The 20,983-nt window shown below is 40.0% G+C and overlaps 1 protein-coding gene across 1 annotated transcript in view; it reads left to right on the forward strand.

The window, feature by feature from the left end:
• Positions 1-20,983, forward strand: part of TMPRSS6 (transmembrane serine protease 6) — a 386,147-nt gene that overhangs the window by 180,471 nt on the left and 184,693 nt on the right. Inside the window, exon 10 of the mRNA XM_073592484.1 lies at positions 6,413-6,522. Coding sequence (XP_073448585.1) covers positions 6,413-6,522 — 110 coding nt within the window. The remainder of the gene's footprint in view (positions 1-6,412; positions 6,523-20,983) is intronic.

The following is a 20,983-nucleotide window of genomic DNA, read 5'->3' on the forward strand; positions in this document are numbered from 1 at the left end:
ATAAATATAATATTTTAAAGATTTTTTAGATTACAGTATTTTTCTAAATTATAATATGAGAAAACATCATTCCCCTTTGACTATAACAAATGCTCTTACCAAAAAAAAAAGAAGAAAAAAGTAATAAGTAAATCTTCCACTATTCATATAACGTAACACACATTGTGAAAAGCGCAACATTCCCTACTGACAATAATAAATGCTCAAGCTCAGCAGAAAACAAGGATCAGAAGGAAGAAAAAAAAGACATAACATACCAATTTTTCCTCAGGAACATAAGGGGTAAAAAAAGTTAAATTCTGCATTAGCAGCATAGTAACATAGTCACAATAAGAAAAAGCCTGTCTCTACTTATGATACTCGCATCCCATACTCCCAATTTCCACGAATGTACATCTAGTCTTTTTTTAGCATAGTTAGGTGCAAAAAATTATTCTAGCCATTATTATCATTTTTTCATTTTTGTTCTCATCAATCCATGAAGTGGCATCAGCAGGTAAATAAAAAGAAGTTTACCCCCCCAGCAACAACTTTGTTGAGCAGGATAAAACATGGTATATAGCACTTTTAGCATAACATTTTTTGACTCCTGGAACATTTTTTCTTTGTAACTCTGCAGAGAAATTTGAATATAATTTCGCAATTTACTGTCATATTTTCAAGATGGCATGCTCTGATCAAGATGGTATCTCTGTCCTAATAATTAATTCATCTGGCTTGGATTGATATTGATATTCCCTCAGGTGAAAGATGGTGGTACAGAATACAAAGAATAATCTCTACTGTAAACACAGAGTAAAAATGCATCTCTCAGTTTCTCATATTTGTATTTGTTATATTGCCCCCTTCAGTTTTTTCTTTACCACTGTAGCATACCAATGCATTCAATTTTCAATATCATCTATTTTATCAGTGTTAACATTTGCATTAATCTTAAAATTAATTAAATAAAAGAAAAGAAAAGAAAGTTCCTTGTTTTTTTGGGTGTTTTTTCTGTTAACCTTTTTGTCTTAGTATAGATCTATGTTTGTCCCAAGGACGTTTGAAGCCATTTACTGTTGACTGTCTCACTACCTTTGCTAGGAGTTTCTTCCAAACTACCCTTTCAGTAATATAATACTTCCCTCCAGTTAGTTTGAGGTCATGTCCCCATGTTCCTTATTTTGGTTTCATATTAAAAAACTTCACACCAAAAATTGATATTCAAAGTATCACTGCCCACCTATACCTTGTTTACCACCACTGCGCCTCGGAGTATACACAAATAAATTATTAATCAAACTAACTAAAGCTGCCACCTTAAACGTGAAGATATATACAAAGTGTTTTCTTCTGTGACATATAAGATTAGATGAAACGTGAAAAAAACAGTGGCGCTGTACTAGTACTTTCACTCATTAAAGTGAACCCTTAATTAAATGGGCATACAAACGTAAATGCAAATATATATATATATATATATATATATATATATATATATATACATATATATATATATATATATATATATATAGTGAACACCAAGTGACAAGTGGAAAAAAATATACAAAAACTGCACTACAGCTGATCAAATTAAAAATATTAGTCTTTACATAGAAAATGTCAAAAAAAAAATTTGAAAAGAAAAATGGAATAAAGTCTTTGAAAAGTGATGTCTTCTTTGCAACTTCCACCACACCCAGGTGCTGAGTGAGCCCACTCCCTATAGAAACTCACTCACCAACTCCAACTGCCCACACTCTTGTGTAAGGCTACAGTGCTTTTGGTACCCACACAGGAAGGGTCACAGTGACAAACCAAACATCCAAATATAAGTGCAGGAATCGTTCCACAAAAAATGAAAAAAAGTGCTCCAATAGTGTAATTTGCATAACCAGTTTAATGAAAAACACACAAAAATTCACACTTTCAAAATTCAAAATACGCAGAGTAAACTTCCACAGCACACTGAACTCCAATGCACAGCACAGCAAACTATTGGATAACAACGTTAGGGGTTGCGGTCACGGCGGACCCGAGGTGTGCAGGCGTCTAATCACTTCTCTCACCTACTTCTCGTTATACAAGCCGCTCTGACAGATCCCCCTTCCTGGTAAGCTAAAGCGCGTCACACTTCTCTGGTGCTCAGCATCACGCGGCTACGCCCCGACATGTTTCGTCGCAACAGTGACTTACTCATGGGATTGCTGAAAATGTGAGTTTAAACATTGAGGATTTTTGTGTGTTTTTCATTAAACTGATTATGCGAATTACACTATTGCAGCACTTTTTTTCATTTTACATGTGGGACGATTCCTGCACTTATATTTGGATGTTTGGCTTGTCGCTGTGACCCTTCCTGTGTGGGTACCAAACGCACTGAAGCCTTACAGGAGAGTGTGGGCAATTGGAGTTGGTGTGGTGGAAGTTGCAAAGAAGACGTCACTTTTCAAAGACTTTATTCCATTTTTCTTTTCAAAATATTTTTTCGATATTTTCTATGTAAAGACTAATATTTTTAATTTGATCAGCTGTAGTGCAGTTTTTGTATATTTTTTTCCACTTGTCACTTGGTGTTCACTATATATATATATTTGCATTTACGTTTGTATGCCCATTTAATTAAGGGTTCACTTTAATGAGTGAAAGTATTAGTTTCTAGATAGCACCACTGTTTTTTTCACGTTTCATCTAATCTTATATGTCACAGAAGAAAACACTTTGTATATATTAAAAAACTTCCCTCCTAAACCCTATTCACTCCCTTAAAGTATTTAAAGATTTCAATCATGCCTCCCCTTTCCCCTCTTTCCTCCAGACTGTACACATTAGATCAATTACATTTATCAGACTGAATTTGGTCTGTCAGTTTAGCGGAGAGAAATAAAGCTCACAGATTGCCCAGTGAAATTGAATGCACATTCAATCAGTTTAAGCGCTGCGTAAACTTTTGGCGCTATATAAATCATGTATAATAATAATAATAATTCTGTGCAAATGGGGAAAAAAATATATGTTATTAGGTCTTTGCTGGTTGATCGATTTTCATTGATTTAAAAGAGAGGATACAGCACTTGGCCACTAGTTGGTGGTATGTATCATAGGAATGTCCTATGATACTTAGCGCCATCTAGTGGCCAAATGTATTTTCTGTTTTTTAACAGCTTTCTGCCCAGATTATTGCAGATTGACAGCTGGATGGGCCTTTCATCCTTCAGAGTGAACGTCATATGACATCCTCCCAGAAGGCGCAACGCAGAAGTGCAATCTGTCACCCGCTGTGTCCATTGGACACAGCCAATGACTGATCAGTGTATCGCTCACTGCTGGTACCATGTGACAGCTGTGACCAATCACAGCAGGTCACATGACAGTTGTAAAAAATGAATGGCTTCCTTTAATGTCATACATTGTGTACAATTGTGTTGTTAGCTGTGATTGGTCAATGTGATCACATGGTACATACAAGGCTAATCACAGCTCATCTGTACGATGTGATTAGCTCTGTCCGATCACAGCTAATTGCAACAAAACAAACTGAATCAGTTTCATTCAGTAAAATGCTTGCTCATAGCAATGAAATTCACTGCTATAAGCAATCATAATGTGCAAAAGAAAAAAATATCCTGATAACTTCCCCAGAGTAGTACACTGTTACTATGGTAACATTATATTACTCTGGTCACAGTGTGTTAAAAAAAAATCGTAAAAAAAAAGAAAAAAAAATTATAAAAAATGTACATTTATAAAACATTTACATTTTTTTTTTTATGCAGTCAGTGTCCCTGATCAGCGCCACACCAGTTATATGATGACGCTATACTGCACTGGTGACAGTATATAAAAAAAATTGTGAACATTGTTTTTTTTTAATTGCTTAATTTTACAAAAAATTATGACAAAACATTCCAACTTCAAAAAATTTGCCATGCCTCTTACTAAATACCTTGGACTGTCTACTTTCCAAAAAGGGGTCATTTGGGGAAGATTTGTACTGTCCTGAAATTTTTGGGCCTTAAGAAATGAGATAGACCGTCAGTACATCAGGATTGATCAATTTTCATATATATCCCATAGTTTGTGGACTCTGCTACATAACTTTTCTACAAACTAGATAATATACACTGATTTGGGTTATTTTCACCAAACAAAATGTAGCAGAATACATTTTGTCCTAAATTTATGAAGAACAATTATTTATTTGTTTTATAAAATTTCATAAGAGAAACAACTAAAAACTAGGTTTTTTCAAAATGTTCAGTCTTTTTTAGGTTATTTAGCAAAAAAATAAAAAAAGCAGTGGTGATTAAATACCACCAAAAGAAATGTCTCGTTGTCTGCACTAAATGATGAAAATGTCATATGGGTACAGCGTTGCATGACCACGCAATTGTCATTCAAAGTGCGACAGTCCTGAAAGCTAAAAATTGGCCTGGGCAAGAAGTGCTCTGTATTGAATTTGATTTAACCAATGAATAATTGATCAGTACAGGAAATATCAAAATGACATTTGTTTTTTTTTTGTCCCATTCACACAGAATGAATGTACATGCACTTTCACTGGGCAAATTGTTATGCAAATTTTTTTATAAATACAGCACTTAGCGTGCCCTGAATATGACAAATGACAGATTCCTCCTAAATGTTTCTCCCTATATATAATTAATATAACATAATTATTAACAATAAGTCTATTAAGCCTTTGGCTGCCAGGTCCTTACGTTGTAGCATAGCCAGGAAGGAATGCATTGCAATGCATCCAGTGGAGCTCATTAAAGAGAACATGTCACCTAAAAATCATCACATAGGGGACTCTTTGTCCCTATGTGTTGAAAAAAAAAAAAGTAAAAAAAAATTTTATTTTAATTGCAAAAAAATAAAGTTACACCCAAACACATTAAAAAAATTTTTTTGAGGCCCCCCACCCCCACATATATGCACGTACAAACAGAAACACAGGTGTTGAGGGCGCCAACGCATTAAAACGTTGATTTCAATACACATGTTACATATGGCCAAGCACGCCAGAGTGAGAGCAATAATTCTAGCAGAAGATCTCCTCCATAACACTAAACTGATGACCTATAGGGGACTTTTGAAGCGTCGCCTATAGAAAATATAGGGTCGCCATTTCACAGGCCCACACAAATTAAGCTGACTGAGCGGGAATATCGTGTTATATAAAAAAATTGAACCTACCATTGTTTTATTCTCTAGGGCAGTGGTTCTTAACCTAAAGCCTCATACACATGGTACGATTGTTGGGCAACAAGGCATCTGATTTTTGTCAAAAGGGCGTGTGCCAGGATCTTGTCTTGCATACTAACGTTACACAAATTGTCGTGCCACAAACACGAACGTAGTGACGTACTACAAGGAATTTCAGCTCTTGAGTGCCACTCTTTGGGCCCCTTCTGCTAATTTCGTGTTTGGTGAGCATTGATTCCGAGCATGCGTGTTTGTACTTTCGACTTTTGTGTGACGGATTTGTGTACTGACCATCTGAAAATCTGACGTGGAGCTGTCGTTTGACAAGAATGTACTAGCCTGTCATCCAACATTTGTTGGCCTAAAATTGGAAAACAATTGTTAAAAGGAGCGTACTAATGGTAAGAACCTCCGACAACAGCCTGTCAAAACGACAATCCCCTTCTGATTTTCGTACTGTGTGTACAAGGCTTAAATCCTCAAGTACCCCCAACAGGTCATGTTTGCCTTTGTCTTGCACAGATGCTTTAAATTAGAGTCAATGGCTTTGTATTTTGGACAGCTATTTTATCTAAAGCCCCATACACACTATTAGATTTTGTGCAGATTTTTGTCTTCAGATTTACCAAAACCATATAATAGGAGGTCAAACCTTAAGAGTTTCAATTTGTATGTAATCAGGCAAGCCCTTGCATTACATGGTTTTGGTAAATCTGAAGACAAAAATCTGCAGAAAATCTAATAGTGTGTATGGGGTCTAAGAGAAATTCCCAAAACATGGCAAGTTGGGGGTATTTGAGGACTGAGGTTGAGAACCACTGCTCTAGGGTGTATGCTCTCAGAAAATATATAAAGTTTTGGGGTTTTGTGTAATCTTCAGGCCTAAAATTATTTTTTTAAACATGTGTGCAAAAACGGCATTGGCAGCGAAAAGGTTAAAGTTAGATAAACATTTTCAAATATTGAAGGATACAATTGTTATGCTGAAAACTTTGGACTGTCTCTCTCGAGAATATTGAAATATGTTTGAATAGTATTTGAATAGATTTGATAAAATTCAAAGGAATGGAAAGAGTACTTTAATAGATCCACCATAAATTTCTTAACCGCTGAAATGTATTTACTTGAAAATTCAATTGAAATTGAAAATATTAAATTAGAATCCTTAGGCTACAGTCTATACATTGAAATGCGCTTCTGATATATTGTTTTTCTTATTCATAAGATCCCATCTAATAAATATGGACTCGCTCTGAGTTTTGAAGGCTATTTATTTGTCGGACAATATACATATGCTCCTTGTCCTCAGGGACAGTGGATCATCCACAACCGAAGGTAACAACGCACCACTTATTTTTTTACATGAGTAGTTAATGTTCAAAATGCTCATACAGGTCGGGATGGACAAAGTGCCTGTGATGCTACAGGTCTCTGCAAAGTTATGTCATGCTGGAAATATGCAATTAGCATCAGGAAGGATATCACCCTTCCAGTACAGAGCAGAGAGTCTTGCCAAATCGGGGATACTAAGCAGGAGATCCAGGGCATGTGCCCTAGGTGCCCAGGCCTAGCGATGACTATGCTCAATCATATAGTTTGTTGTCACAGTATGATATCATCCGATATAGGTTTTTGTCAGTACTGTTGCCACCAGTAGCATCTGTGTCTCTTCTGATGCTTGCTGCCTGGGAATAGTAACCACCGATACCAAAGATAAAGATTATCCTGGAGCTGACCATTGAACATCAATGTAACAGGGCATTTGACCACTGAACAACAATGTAACAAACATGTATACTAACACCCAATGTAAAAGAGTAGCAAGCAATGACCACAAAAATAACAGGTGCATTCATAAACTCTATTGTTCCGGAGGCATTCTCACAGCACAACAATGTACACAGGGATTTCATTAGACGGTGGTTGAATTAGATGGGATGTAAGTGATTGGGGAAGGGGGTATAGATGAATATGAAAGTTGCTTCACAAAGGTTGAAGAGGTTGGAAATGAGTTCTCATATATTCTGCTGTTGCAGTATGCTTTTTTTATGTTGTTAGTACATATATCATGCTTTTTCTGGGTGATTTAATGATGCTGTGTGACGTTGTGGTGTGATATGATATGCTTTGTGCTGGATAGTGTAATTTGCTTCTTGCACAGCACAGTATATTGTGCTTTTGCTGGGTGATATGATTTGCTGATGTAGTATAATGTACAGTGCTATTGTGGCATGCCATAGTAGGCTCAGTGTTATGTTCAGTTCTAGAAAATAAATGTCTTTGTTTTGGATTTTTTTTTTAATAGGCACATAAAAGCCTTATATTCTCAGGATTTTGTTTGTTTTTTATTTTACAAAAGAAAGCTCAATCAATGTATCTATAATGCATCTATAATGCATGGGCTCCCATAGGCCCCCTACAAAAATAACTGTTACATCAAATAAAAATCATTATAGCTTAGTGAACTGAGTCTAAAAAAATTGTCACCCATTTTTATCACCATTAGCAGCTTATTTTCCTGAACACAGTTAACTTCAGCCTAAATCTGGTGCACTGACCTGTTTGATAATCTTAATGAATTAATGAATGGCTTTTTTGAGTCAAGATACCTAAAAAAAAAAAAAATAAATAAAAAAATTATATATACACTATCTCACAAAAGTGAATACACCCCTCACATTTTTATAAATATTTTATTATATCTTTTTATGTGACAAAACTGAAGAAATTACACATTGCTACAATGTGAAGTAGTGAGTGTACAACTTATATAACAGTGTAAACTTGCTGTCCCCTCAAAATAACTCAACACACAGCCATTAATGTTTAAACCGCCGGCACCGAAAGCGAGTACACCCATGAGTGAAAATGTCCAAATTGGGCCCAATTAGCTATTTTCCCTCCCTGGTGTCATGTAACTCGTTAGTGTTACAAGGTCTTAGGGGTGAATGGGGAGTAGGTGTGTTAAATTTGGTGTTATCACTCTCACTCTCTCATACTGGTCACTGGAAGTTCAACATGGCACCTCATAGCAAAGAACTCTCTGAGGATCTGAAGAAAAGAATTGTTGTTCTACATAAAGATGACCTAGGCTATAAGAAGATTGCCAAGGCCCTGAAACTGAGCTGCAGCACGGTGGCCAAAACCATGCATCGGTTTAACAGGACAGGTTCCACTCAGAACAGGCCTCGCCATGGTCGACCAAAGAAGTTGAGTTCACATGCTCAGCGTCATATCCAGAGGTTGTCTTTGGGAAATAGATGTATGAGTGCTTCCAGCATTGCTGCAGAGGTTGAAGGGGTGGGAAGGTCAGCCTGTCAGTGCTCAGACCATACGCTGCATGCTGCATCAAATTGGTCTGCATGGCTGTCGTCCCAGAAGGAAGCCTCTTCTAAAGATGATGCACAAAAAAGCCCACAAACAGTTTGCTGAAGACAAACAGACTAAGAACATGGATTACTGGAACCATGTCCTGTAGTCTGATGAGACCAAGATAAACTTATTTAGTTCAGATGGTGTCAAGCATGTGTGTCGGCAACCAGGTGAGGAGTACAAAGACAATTGTGTCTTGCCTACAGTCAAACATGATGGTGGGAGTGTCATGGTCTGGGGCTGCATGAGTGCTGCCGGCACTGGAGAGCTACAGTTTATTGATGGTATCAGGAAAGCCAACATGTACTGTGGCATACTGAAGCAGAGCATGATCCCCTCCCTTCGGAGACCGGGCCGCAGGGCAGTATTCCAACGTGATAACGACCCCAAACACACCTCCAAGATGATCACTGCCTTGCTAAAGAAGATGAGTGTAAAGGTGATGGATTGGCCAAGCATGTCTCCAGACCTAAACCCTATTGAGCATCTGTGGGGCATCCTCAAACGCAAGGTAGAGGAGCGCAAGCTCTCTAACATTCAACCAGCTCCGTAATGTCATCATGGAGGAGTGGAAGAGGACTCCAGTGGCAACCTGTGAAGCTCTGGTGAACTCCATGCCCAGGAGGGTTAAGGCAGTGCTGGAAAAAAATTGGGGGCCACACAATTTATTGACACTGTGGGCCCAATTTGGACATTTTCACTTAGGGGTGTACACACTTTTGTTGCCAACCATTTAGACATTAATGGCTGTGTGTTGAGTTATTTTGAGGGGACAGCAAATTTACACTGTTATACAAGCTGTACACTCACTACTTTACATTGTAGCAAAGTGTCATTTCTTCAGTGTTGTCACATGAAAAGGTATAATAAAATATTTACAAAAATGTGAGAGGTGTACTCACTTTTGTGAGATACTGTGTGTATGTATATATATATATATATATATATATATATATATATATATATATACACAGTGGGGACGGAAAGTATTCAGACCCCCTTAAATTTTTCACTCTTTGTTATATTGCAGCCATTTGCTAAAATCATTTAAGTTCATTTTTTTTCCCTCATTAATGTAGGCACAGCACCCCATATTGACAGAAAAACACAGAATTGTTGACATTTTTATAGATTTATTAAAAAAGAAAAACTGAAATATCACATGGTCCTAAGTATTCAGACCCTTTGCTGTGACACTCATATATTTAACTCAGGAGCTGTCCATTTCTTTTGATCATCCTTGAGATGGTTCTACACATTCATTTGAGTCCAGCTGTGTTTGATTATACCGATTGGACTTGATTAGTAAAGCCACACACCTGTCTATATAAGACCTTACAGCTCACAGTGCATGTCAGAGCAAATGAGAATCATGAGGTCAAAGAAACTGCCTGAAGAGCTAAGAGACAGAATTGTGGCAAAGCACAGATCTGGCCAAGGTTACAAAAAATTTCTGCTGCACTTAAGGTTCCTAAGAGCACAGTGGCCTCCATAATCCTTAAACTGAGCTATCGGGGAAGAAGAGCCTTGGTAAAAGAGGTAAAGAAGAACCCAAAGATCACTGTGGCTGAGCTCCAGAGATGAGATGGGAGAAAGTTGTAGAAAGTCGACCATCATTGCAGCCCTCCACCAGTCGGGACTTTTTGGCAGAGTGGCCCGACGGAAGCCTCTCCTCAGTGCAAGACACATGAAAGCCCACATGGAGTTTGCTAAAAAAACACCTGAAGAACTCCAAGATGGTGAGAAATAAGATTCTCTGGTCTGATGAGACCAAGATAGAACTTTTTGGCCTTAATTCTAAGCAGTATGTGCTTAGAAAACCAGGCACTGCTCATCACCTGTCCAATACAGTCCCAACAGTGAAGCAAGGTGGTGGCAGCATCATGCTGTGGGGGTGTTTTTCAGCTGCAGGGACAGGACGACTGGTTGCAATCGAGGGAAAGATTAATGCGGCCAAGTAAATATCTTGGATGAAAACCTTCTCCAGAGTGCTCAGGACCTCAGACTGGGCCGAAGGTTTACCTTCTAACAAGACCCTAAGCACACAGCTAAAATAACGAAGGAGTGGCTTCACAACAACTCCGTGACTGTTCTTGAATGGCCCAGCCAGAGCCCTGACTTAAACCCAATTGAGCATCTCTGGTAAACGTTGGTGTACAGCCAATTTTAGGTCTCTCCAGAGATGCTCAATTGGATACCAGATACCATGATACCAGACAGGATTAGTGGACATCCACCCTCAGTCAGCTTTTAGGAGAACCCTGGGTTTCCGCTTCAATGTTTCAGGCCCTCAGGTCGCCCACCTGAGGTCACATGGCAATCTGTGCTGAGGAGGGGCAGCAGGTACCCTCGCCACCTGGACCTCTCTCTGTAGAGGAAGACCCAGAGCCCATGTGCTCATCAAATAAAAATACAGTCACCCAGCATGCTTAGGAGCACCTCCCCTTCTAATTGGCCAGGGTTATATGGATATTCATGCTCCCATCTGCATGGTTTCCACCCACAGTCCACCCACAGTCCAGCACTTTCCATAGCCGCTAGATCAGTATGAACGTCAAGACAGCATGAGCAGCACCAGAGCACACTGAGCAGACTCTGCTAAACAATCGCAGCTCTCTGTTAAGCAGACAGCACATACATTTACCTACTGTCTCTCTGTTAGGCAGAGAAACCAACAAATATGATACACTCACTCTAGCACCTACCTAGGAGGGCACTACATAAATAAAATGTGCATTTGGTAAATTCATTGGATCCCTGCAAATACTTTTTTATTAATTGAAAAATCAACTTTCTCTCATAAAAAAGAAAATAACGCACAGTATGAAAATATCACTTGCGTTATGCTTTTGAGAATTGAGCCTACTATGGAGTTGTGCATTATATTATCTCAACAGGGTCTGGTAAATACACAGCATTCCACGGAAGTTATTAGACGTAAGCACAAAAAAGTCTTTTCAACCCCCCGCTTATTGCCTTTTAGTGTAATGTTATTTTTATTTTTTTACAGTTATATTGTAATTGTTCTTATTAAAAATAGCAGGGTTGAGGGTGTTATATCATTTCTGCACAGGATTCCTTATTGGCTTTGTGCATCACTGTATACAGATACTGTTTTATTCAAACCTTTAAATAACAATTTTACGTAGGTTATAGTGGCTGCTACCTGGCCAGCATTGGGTGGGATGATTGCTGATTTGAATTCATTCTCAAAAGAGGAGACTGGCATAAAGGGTGGCTGTGCCTTTTTCTATGTTCTGGTGCTCCAGTTTACTTACTATTATGTACATTTTACTGGAGAAAAAAAGTAATTTGGTGCTTCAGGTTGTGTACTAAGGGCAATCCATCCATTTTGCTACTGTAGAGATGGTCAGTTCCAGCCTGGAGTGCACTTTTTACTAAAAAGTGTAAAAGCTTCTAAAGTGACCCTTTCAACATAGGATCTCTTGTACGGTGCTTAACACAATATAGTCATGCTCAAGTCCATAAAATGATCCCCATGTATTGATTCAAAAATCTCAGTGACAAAAAATCTCAGTGTTGCATACAGTCTCCACCTTGTATGACAAACAATAGCACTTACCACCAATATATGACCACTTAATTAAAAGAAGGTAATTTTGCACTTGATCCAATATTTATGGCTTCTCATGTGGTCTGGTTTACAGGTAATTCCTCTTATTAAGAAATCTCTTCCCCCAATATCCAATGCCAGCTTTCTCTCAGGAAACAATTTATTTGCACCAAAAGATACTCTACATATGTTCATAATGTAGTATTTATTTACCACAATATTCATAAATTAAAATCACAATGAGAAACTCACATTATTAGGTGCCCAGTACCTTGGCACCAATACCACTGCTCAGTATCCTGTTCACCGCCCTTCCGCTTGCTGGAGCCGGTGTGCGACCCCAAAACCGGAACCTGAAAATGACATCACTATATTACCAGCAATGACAGAGGTAGTACTGCCTCAACATGTTTTGCCGTGTCAGCTTCTTCATGAAGCTATACTTCACCATTTTGTTGAAGCCTTATATATCCCATGGAGTGTGGTGATTGGTGTAAATAAAATGGCTTACAAAATAATGGCTGCCATCTGTATACTTAACTATTAAACTAAATGTTTGGTGTACATAAAAATGTCTACTGGCTGTGTGTACTGTGCTGAATACTTTACATAGAACAGATACTTAATTAACTAAAAAAAAAATTAACAATAGAAATACTTGAAAAAGGGACTTCATGTATAGAATGCCAACTAGAATGCCATCAACACTATGCCATCACTCAACATGTGTTTTTTATGATACTACATATTATTACATAATCCTTAACTATCTGCATTGATGTCAAAATCTTTATGACATAAAAAATACAGTATCTGACAAAAGTGAGTACACCCCTCACATTTTTGTAAATTTTTGTATTTTATCTTTTCATGTAACAACAAAGAAGAAATGATGCTTTGCTACAATGTAAAGTAGTAAGTGTACAGCTTGTATAACAGTGTAAATTTGCTGTCCCCTCAAAATAACTCAACACAAAACCATTAATGTCTAAACCGCTGGCAACAAAAGTGCGTACACCCCAAGTGAAAATGTCCAAATTGGGCCCAAAGTCTCAATATTTTGTGTGGCAACCATTATTTTCCAGCACTGCCTTAACCCTCCTGGGCATGGAGTTCACCAGAGCTTCACAGGTTGCCATTGAAGTCCTCTTCCACTCCTCCATGACGACATCACGGAGCTGGTGGATGTTAGAGACCTTGCGCTCCTCCACCTTCTGTTTGAGGATGCCCTACAGATGCTCAATAGGGTTTAGGTCTGGAGACATGCTTGGCCAGTCCATCACCTTTAACCTCAGCTTCTTTAGAAAGGCAGTGGTCTTCTTAGAGGTGTATTTGGGGTCGTTATCATGTAGGAATACTGCCCTGCGGCCCAGTCTCCGAAGGAAGGGGATTGTGCTCTGCTTCAGTATGTCACAGTACATGTTGGCATTCATGGTTACCTCAGTGAACTGTAGCTCCCCAGTGCCAGCACTCATGCAACTCCAGACCATGACACTCCCACCACCATGCTTGACTGTAGACAAGACACACTTGTCTTTGTACTCCTCACCTGGTTGCCGCCACACATGCTTGACACCATCTGAACCAAATAAAGTTTATCTTGGTCTCATCAGACCACAGGACAAGGTTCCAGTAATCCATGTCTTTAGTTTGCTTGTCTTCAGCAAACTGTTTGCGGGCTTTCTTGTGCATCATCTTTAGAAGTGGCTTTCTTCTGGGATGACAGCCATGCAGACCAATTTGATGAAGTGTGCAGCATATGGTCTGAGCACTGACAGGCTAAGCCCCCCACCCCTTCAATCTCTGCAGCAATGATGGCAGCACTCATACATCTATTTCCCAAAGACAACCTCTGGATGTGAAGCTGAGCACGTGCACTCAACTTCTTTGGACGACCGTGGCGAGGTCTGTTCTGAGTGGAACCTGTCCTGTTAAACCTCTGTATGGTCTTGGCCACCATGCTGCAGCTCAGTTTCAGGATCTTGGCAATCTTCTTATAGCCTAGGCCATCTTTATGTAGAGCAACAATTCTTTTTTTAGATCCTCAGCGTTCTTTGCCATGAGGTGCCATGTTGAACCTCCAGTGACCAGTATGAGAGAGTGAGAGCGATAACACCTAATTTAACACACCTGCTCCCCATTCACACCTGAGACCTTGTAACACTAAAGAGTCACATGACACCGGGAAGGGAAAATTTCTAATTGGGCCCAATTTGGACATTTTCACTCGGACTTACGACCAGCTCTCCCCACCCGAATGGCGGGCTAAACATTTTATTGTACAGTACAGTACAGAATTTTCGATTGTGTTCTGTACTTGTGCAAATTAAAGCAACACTATTGAGCTGGAGTTTTGTGTTTAGACCTTTTTTTCACAGTACAGTACAGTACAGTCGGGATGGGCCAAACGGACCCCTGTTCAGTTCGCACCAGAACTTTCAAACACCGTGAGAGTTCAGACCTGAATAACGAACCCCATTAAAGTCAATGGGACCTGAACGTCAAAAATCAAAAGTGCCCATTTGGAAGGCTTATATGCAAGTAATTGGGAATACAATGGTTATAGGGGACCGGGCCCTGCCCTGGGGGACATGTATCAATAAAATAATTTTTAAATGACCAATGATTTTTTTTATTTTTAAAGTGAAAGCATAAAAATGAAAAATTCCTTCCAATATAGTGTCTGGGGGTCCCCTTAGTCTACCTGTTAAGTGGCAGATCTGTACCATGTCTAGAATCTGCTGCAGCAATAATTGCATCTATAAAGCCAAAAAAAGACATTTTCCCTGCAAGCTTCCTTTATTTTGCTCAGCAACAGCTGGGGACCCAGTGTGTATGATGAGGCCACAATCTAGTGCACTGGGAACAAGATTAGAGATGTTTTGGATAGATTGTGGTGTCACTTTGACTTTGGATAGAAGTAACGGGCGCATAAAAATTGGTCTTTGGGTGTCGGTGGCGTCTTCCCACCATAACCCTATAGAGGTACTCTTGATGAAGGCAAGAATTGGCCTTGCTGTAAAACATTGCAATGATATGCACCTGTCAAACAGGTGCAGAAAAATTGGTCTTTGGGTGTCGGGGGCACCTTCCCACCGTAACCCTATAGAGGTACTCTTAATGGAAGCAAGAATTGGCCTTGCTGTAAATAATTGCAATGATATGTATCTGTCAAACAGGTGCAGAAAAATTGGTCTTTGTGTGTCAGTAGAGCCTTCCCACCGCAACCCTATAGAGGTGCTCTTGATGAAGGCAAAAAAAATTGCAATGATATGCACCTGTCAAACAGATTTTGAAAAATTGTTTTTTTTGGGTGTTAATTGTGCCCATGAAACCTATACCAAAAACATTCTTCCAGATAAAATGATTGAACACCCTCAAAGCTAGGCAGCCTTGAAGTCCTGTAGAGATTCCACATCCCAAAAAGAATTAAACAGTGACATCGGCATAAGGGGCTTCATAGCTAGTAATCCAGGACTGATTCATTTTTATAAAAGTCAAACAGTCCACGGAGTCTGTGGACAGACGCGTTCTATGATCAGTAACAAAACCTCCTGCAGCTCTGAATGCCTGTTCTGAAAGCACGCTGGATGTAGGGCAGCCCAACAACTCAATAATATACTGGGCAAGTTCTGGCCAGCGGTCTATTCTCATGACCCAGTAAGTCAGTGGATCATCAGCTAGAAAGCTCTCCATCTCTGTTTCGTCACCCGAGGTAATCGTCCACCATGTGATGCAGACGCTGCCGATGGAATGTGGAAGCTGACAGCCCTGGACGGCGAGGACTAAAAAAATTTCAAAATGCCTCACTTAGGCGGACACCTTCTCCAGTGCTCCTCTCTTGACCAACAAAAGACGGCCCTCTGCTGCATGTATAGCCACTGCAGCATTGCCAAAGTCGAGTTCCACCTGGTGGGCATGTCACAAATCAAGCAGTTTACTGGCAGGTGGAATTCCCGCTGAATTTCAGCCAGCCGAGCACTGGCTGTGTATGACCACCTAAAATGGCTACAGAATCTTCTGGCCAGCTTTAGCACATCTTGGAACCCTGGGTACATATTTAGGAAACACTGCACCACCAAATTAAGGACATGTGGCAGGCATGGCACATGTGGCAGTTTTCCCTGTCTAAGGGTGGACAGGAGGTTTGAGCCTTTATCACACACTACCATTCCTGGCTCCAGCTGGAGTGGTATGAACCACCTTTGGGCCTGTCCCTGCAGAGCTGCAAGAATCTCTGCTTTGGTGTGGTTCCTGTCCCCTAAACACACCAGCTGAAGCAATGCATGGCACCTTTTAGTCTGACTCATGGAATAGCCCTTTGAATGCTTAGGGGTTACCTGATGTTCATAGGACAATTCTGCAGAGGAGAGCATGGAGGTGGTGAAGGAGGAGGGGGTAGAGCTCACAGGTCTAGCATCATCACCACTAGCTGTATGGAGACGTAGGGGCACAACAAGCTGCAGCACCGAGCCCTGTCCTGGATCCTGCGATTTGCAAGCAGCGTTACCCAGTGTGCTGTGAACTAAATATATCGTCCCTGCCCATGCTTGCTGGACCATGTGTCAGCAGTAAGGTGGATTTTACGGCTGACTGCCTTGCCCAATGATGCCAGAACATTCCCTTCCACGTGATGGTAGAGAGATGGAACGGCCTTACGTGAAAAGTAGTAGAGACTGGGAACCTGCCATTGTGGTACAGCACATTGTGCGAATTCACAGAAGGAGGCAGAATCCACCAGGCTGAAAGGCAGAAGTTGGAGAGCCAACAGCTTTGACAAGCTTGCATTTAGATGCTGGGCATGTGGGTGGCAGGGACTGTATTTTGTTTTCCGCTGCAGCAGATTGGGCAGAGAAATTTGTGTTCTCCCCTCTCTCTAGGCTCATGTTCCTGTCATCCTTAACCTCAGAAGCAACATCTGAATCTAGTAATGGCTGGGCATCATCAAGGAGCAAGTGGCTGACGCTGTGGTCAAATAACTCAGCTGACTCCTACATGGCTGATGTTGGGGCTATAACAGGAATAGATGTGGACAGGGAGGCAGGTTTATCCACTCTGGCAACTGCAGGGGACTGCCCACTTGTCTCTGCTTGCGTGACAGAGGATGAGGAGGATAAGGAAGGTTTAGTAAGCCAGTCCACCACCTCCTCTGCATGCTGTGGCTGGATAGCACGGGCAAACTCACAAAGGAAATGATGCCCTGCCTGAGAACTGACCACCACGTCCACCTTTGCCTGTGGACACATTTGTTGCTGGCCCCCCTATGCCCTGTACACACGATAGGATTTTCCGATGGAAAATGTGTGATAGGACCCTGTTGTCCGAAATTCTGACCGTGTGTAGGCTCCATCACACATTTTCCATAGGAATTTCCGACACACAAAGTTTGAGAGCTTGCTATAAAATTTTCAGACAACAAAATCCGTTGTCGGAAATTCCGATCGTGTGTACACAAATCCGACGCACAAAGTGCCTTGCATGCTCAGAATAAATTAAGAGACGAAAGCTAATGGCTACTGCCCCGTTTATAGTCCCGACGTACGTGTTTTACATCACCGCGTTCAGAACGATCGGATTTTCCGACAACTTTGTGCGACCGTGTGTATGCAAGACAAGTTTGAGCCAACATCCGTCGGAAAAAATCCATGGATTTTGTTGTCGGAATGTCCGATCAATGTCCGACCGTTTGTACAGGGCATTACAGTGCCAAGGGAACGTCTGCCTCTCCTTGTTGCCCTCCCAGACATTATTGGGAGGGAGGGGGCAGTGCTTATAAACAAATATAAAGAAGAAGTGGAAATCTGTACGTAGATGCACTTTAATCAATGTAAAGTGGTGTTTGGTGCACTTTAATTTGAGTACTCACACTACACAGACACACTACACTACACTATAATATACTGCAATATAATGCACCAAACGTACAGTGACGCACAGAACTATATGGCATTAAACTTGCAGTAACTCGCAGAACTATATGGCGTTAAACTGGCAGTAACGCACAAAAAACTATATGGTGTTAAACTGGCAGTAATGCACAGGATTATATGACGTTAAACTGGCAGTAAAGCCCACAGAAGTAAATGGCATTAAACTGGCAGTAACGCACACAGAACTATATGGCGTTAAACTGGCAGTAACGCACACAAAACTATATGGCGTTAAACTGGCAGTACCACACACAGAACTATAAGGCGTTAAACTGGCAGTATTGCACACAGAACTATATGGCATTAAACTAGCAGTAACGCACACAGAACTATATGGCATTAAACTGGCAAAAACGCACACAAAACTATATGGCGTTAAACTGGCAGTAACGCACACAGAAGTAAATGGCGTTAAACTGGCAGTAACGCAATTAAATAGACAGTGTTCAACTGTCACTACACTGACGCTATCTGAACTGTCCCTACTCTAGTTATACACTAATGTAAAGATTACTGACACAGACTCACTACACTACAGTGAAACTATCTGAGCTGTTCCTACTCTAGCTGCACACTATGCAAAGCTGAATGATGGTCCTCCTCACTACACTCACACTATCCCTAGACTGACACTAAACTAATATTCTACACTGACAATTGAAGCAGAATAGCACAGTATAGCACACTAACTAACTAATAGCACTGAATAGAGCCCTGTTCTATCTCTCTACACGCCAAAATCACACTGAAAATGGCTGCCATTGAAATAATACTTTTATACTGTGGGGCGGGAATGAGCCATGATTGGATAAAGTCATGATGACAGTGTCCAATCATGACTCTGACAGTACTCTGTGCCCTGATTGGCTGAAGCTTTCACTGCTTAAATCAATCAGGGCTTGCAATGCACCGTTCAGCGCCGCAATGCATTGTGGTCGGTTCGGGGGGGGGGGCAAATGGTCGAACGACCCATTTGTTCGCTTGTTCGCCGCTTGTCCGAACAATGAAAGTTTGGCCCAAACTTATACCCAGACCGAACCGTTTGCCCATACCTACAGGACAGTAGTTAAAAATGCTTAAAATATTGATTACTTGTGGCTCCTTGTTGGTCGTTGGAACAGAACCTGGTCGTTAAGTGAGGAGTACCTGTATATGCCAGAGTTTGTAGGCACTATAACTTTAACTCAAACTAATAAATATATGCTTATTGGGATTTTTATCAAAAACATGTAGCAGAATACAATACATTTTTGCCAACATTTTTTTATTTGCTATGTTTTAAAGGAGAAAGTAAAAAATATTAGGTAATTTTTCAAAATTTTCAGTCTGTTTTCATTTATATAGTAAAAAATAAAATACCCAGTGGTGATCAACTTCCACCAAAAGAAATCTCTGCTTGTGTGAAAAAAATGATATAAATGTAATTTTAGTATAGCTTTGCATGACCACGTAATCGCCAGTTAAAGTAGCGCAATAGCAAAAAAATGGCCTGGTCATGAAGGGGGTAAAATCTTCCAGCGCTGAAGTGAATAATGTGTAAAAAGCCCCATATTCTAGCATATTATATCCCAATATGGCTCCATCTAGTGCCAATCTAATATATTACCCAGTCAATGATTATGCACATAAATAAACCTAAAAAGAAGGATGAATACAAAAACTAAAAAGACAAAACATTTAAATTAAAGGGAGGATATGGTGATCTAAAACAGTCACAAAGTTGTACCCTTGTACCCTTGACTATGCGTATTATTTAAAAATTTGTAAAAAACTGTTTAAATGAATTTCTGTTAAATCCATTTGGAGCGAAAGTATTTAGCTTGTATATGGACTTTGTTATACTTTTTGATATCTCTCTATCCCTCTTTATCTCTGTCCCATAAAATTATAGTAAAGTGAGGTCTTTATTGTGCACCAACCTAAAGTGGTTTAAAATGCTATGCTTCTTAAACCTGGTTTTGATGTTGGTAATATGTTCATGAATCCGCTTAGATAACTTCCTGATAGTGCAGCCTATGTATTTTAGTCCACAGAGACAGGTAAGAAGATAAGTTACATATCGACTATCGCATGTAATAAATGTATTTAGTTCATAATTTTTTTCTATAAAACCTAAAGTGAAGCTTACATGAACTACTTATTTAATAATTTTATCACAGTTTATTCAATTATGTAATGCACTTATAGTTATTGTATTATTCATTTGTAACAGAGACCAGTCCTGTGATCGTAATATAATTTTTAAATTTTGTATTTATTTTTATTAGGTTTGTAACACGATTATTTGTTCCCTTTTTTCTAAAAAAAAGCACATGATGGTGTAATCGTTGTTCATAACTTCCGGTTGTGAATGCGATGGCCTTGCAGCTTATGCATGCATTTGCAAATGCATGCTAACTAAATCCCTGTTTTTAAAGCAGATTGTTGGACAGGTCAGTTTGGTTGGTTTGCAGACTAGTTGGTGAGTTGAGCTATGGAATGTTCTGTTTTTGTCTTTCATGCGTTTGCCTTTCCATGTGCTCCTTGCTGTGAAGGCCAGTTATAGATGGGCAGAAGGGGCCATTTGTTTGTTACATGTGAATGCTTTGGATATACTGACCTCTCTGTTTACTGGGAGTGAGGTCTGAACTGCATGATGTTTGGGTGAGAGGATTAAGGCGGGTCTATTGCCGATGATCATCGCCTTTCACACTTTTTCTGTTGATGACGTGGTAGACGTGCTGGCTGCTTTCATTGTCTCAAATTGAGGCTTGATCCGCATACAATCCAGAGGTGATCAGGGCAGGAAAAACGTCGACATCCATATAGGATGTTTTATGTGTCAGCTGACTTGGTTACTTTACATATCATTCACTGCGATGCTTGGCCCGCATCAGCCCACCTCCTCACAAACCAATACATTTTCAAACTCACCTCAGAG

This window comes from Aquarana catesbeiana, linkage group LG07, assembly GCF_042186555.1.
Source record: "Aquarana catesbeiana isolate 2022-GZ linkage group LG07, ASM4218655v1, whole genome shotgun sequence".
Classification (NCBI taxonomy): domain Eukaryota; kingdom Metazoa; phylum Chordata; class Amphibia; order Anura; family Ranidae; genus Aquarana; species Aquarana catesbeiana.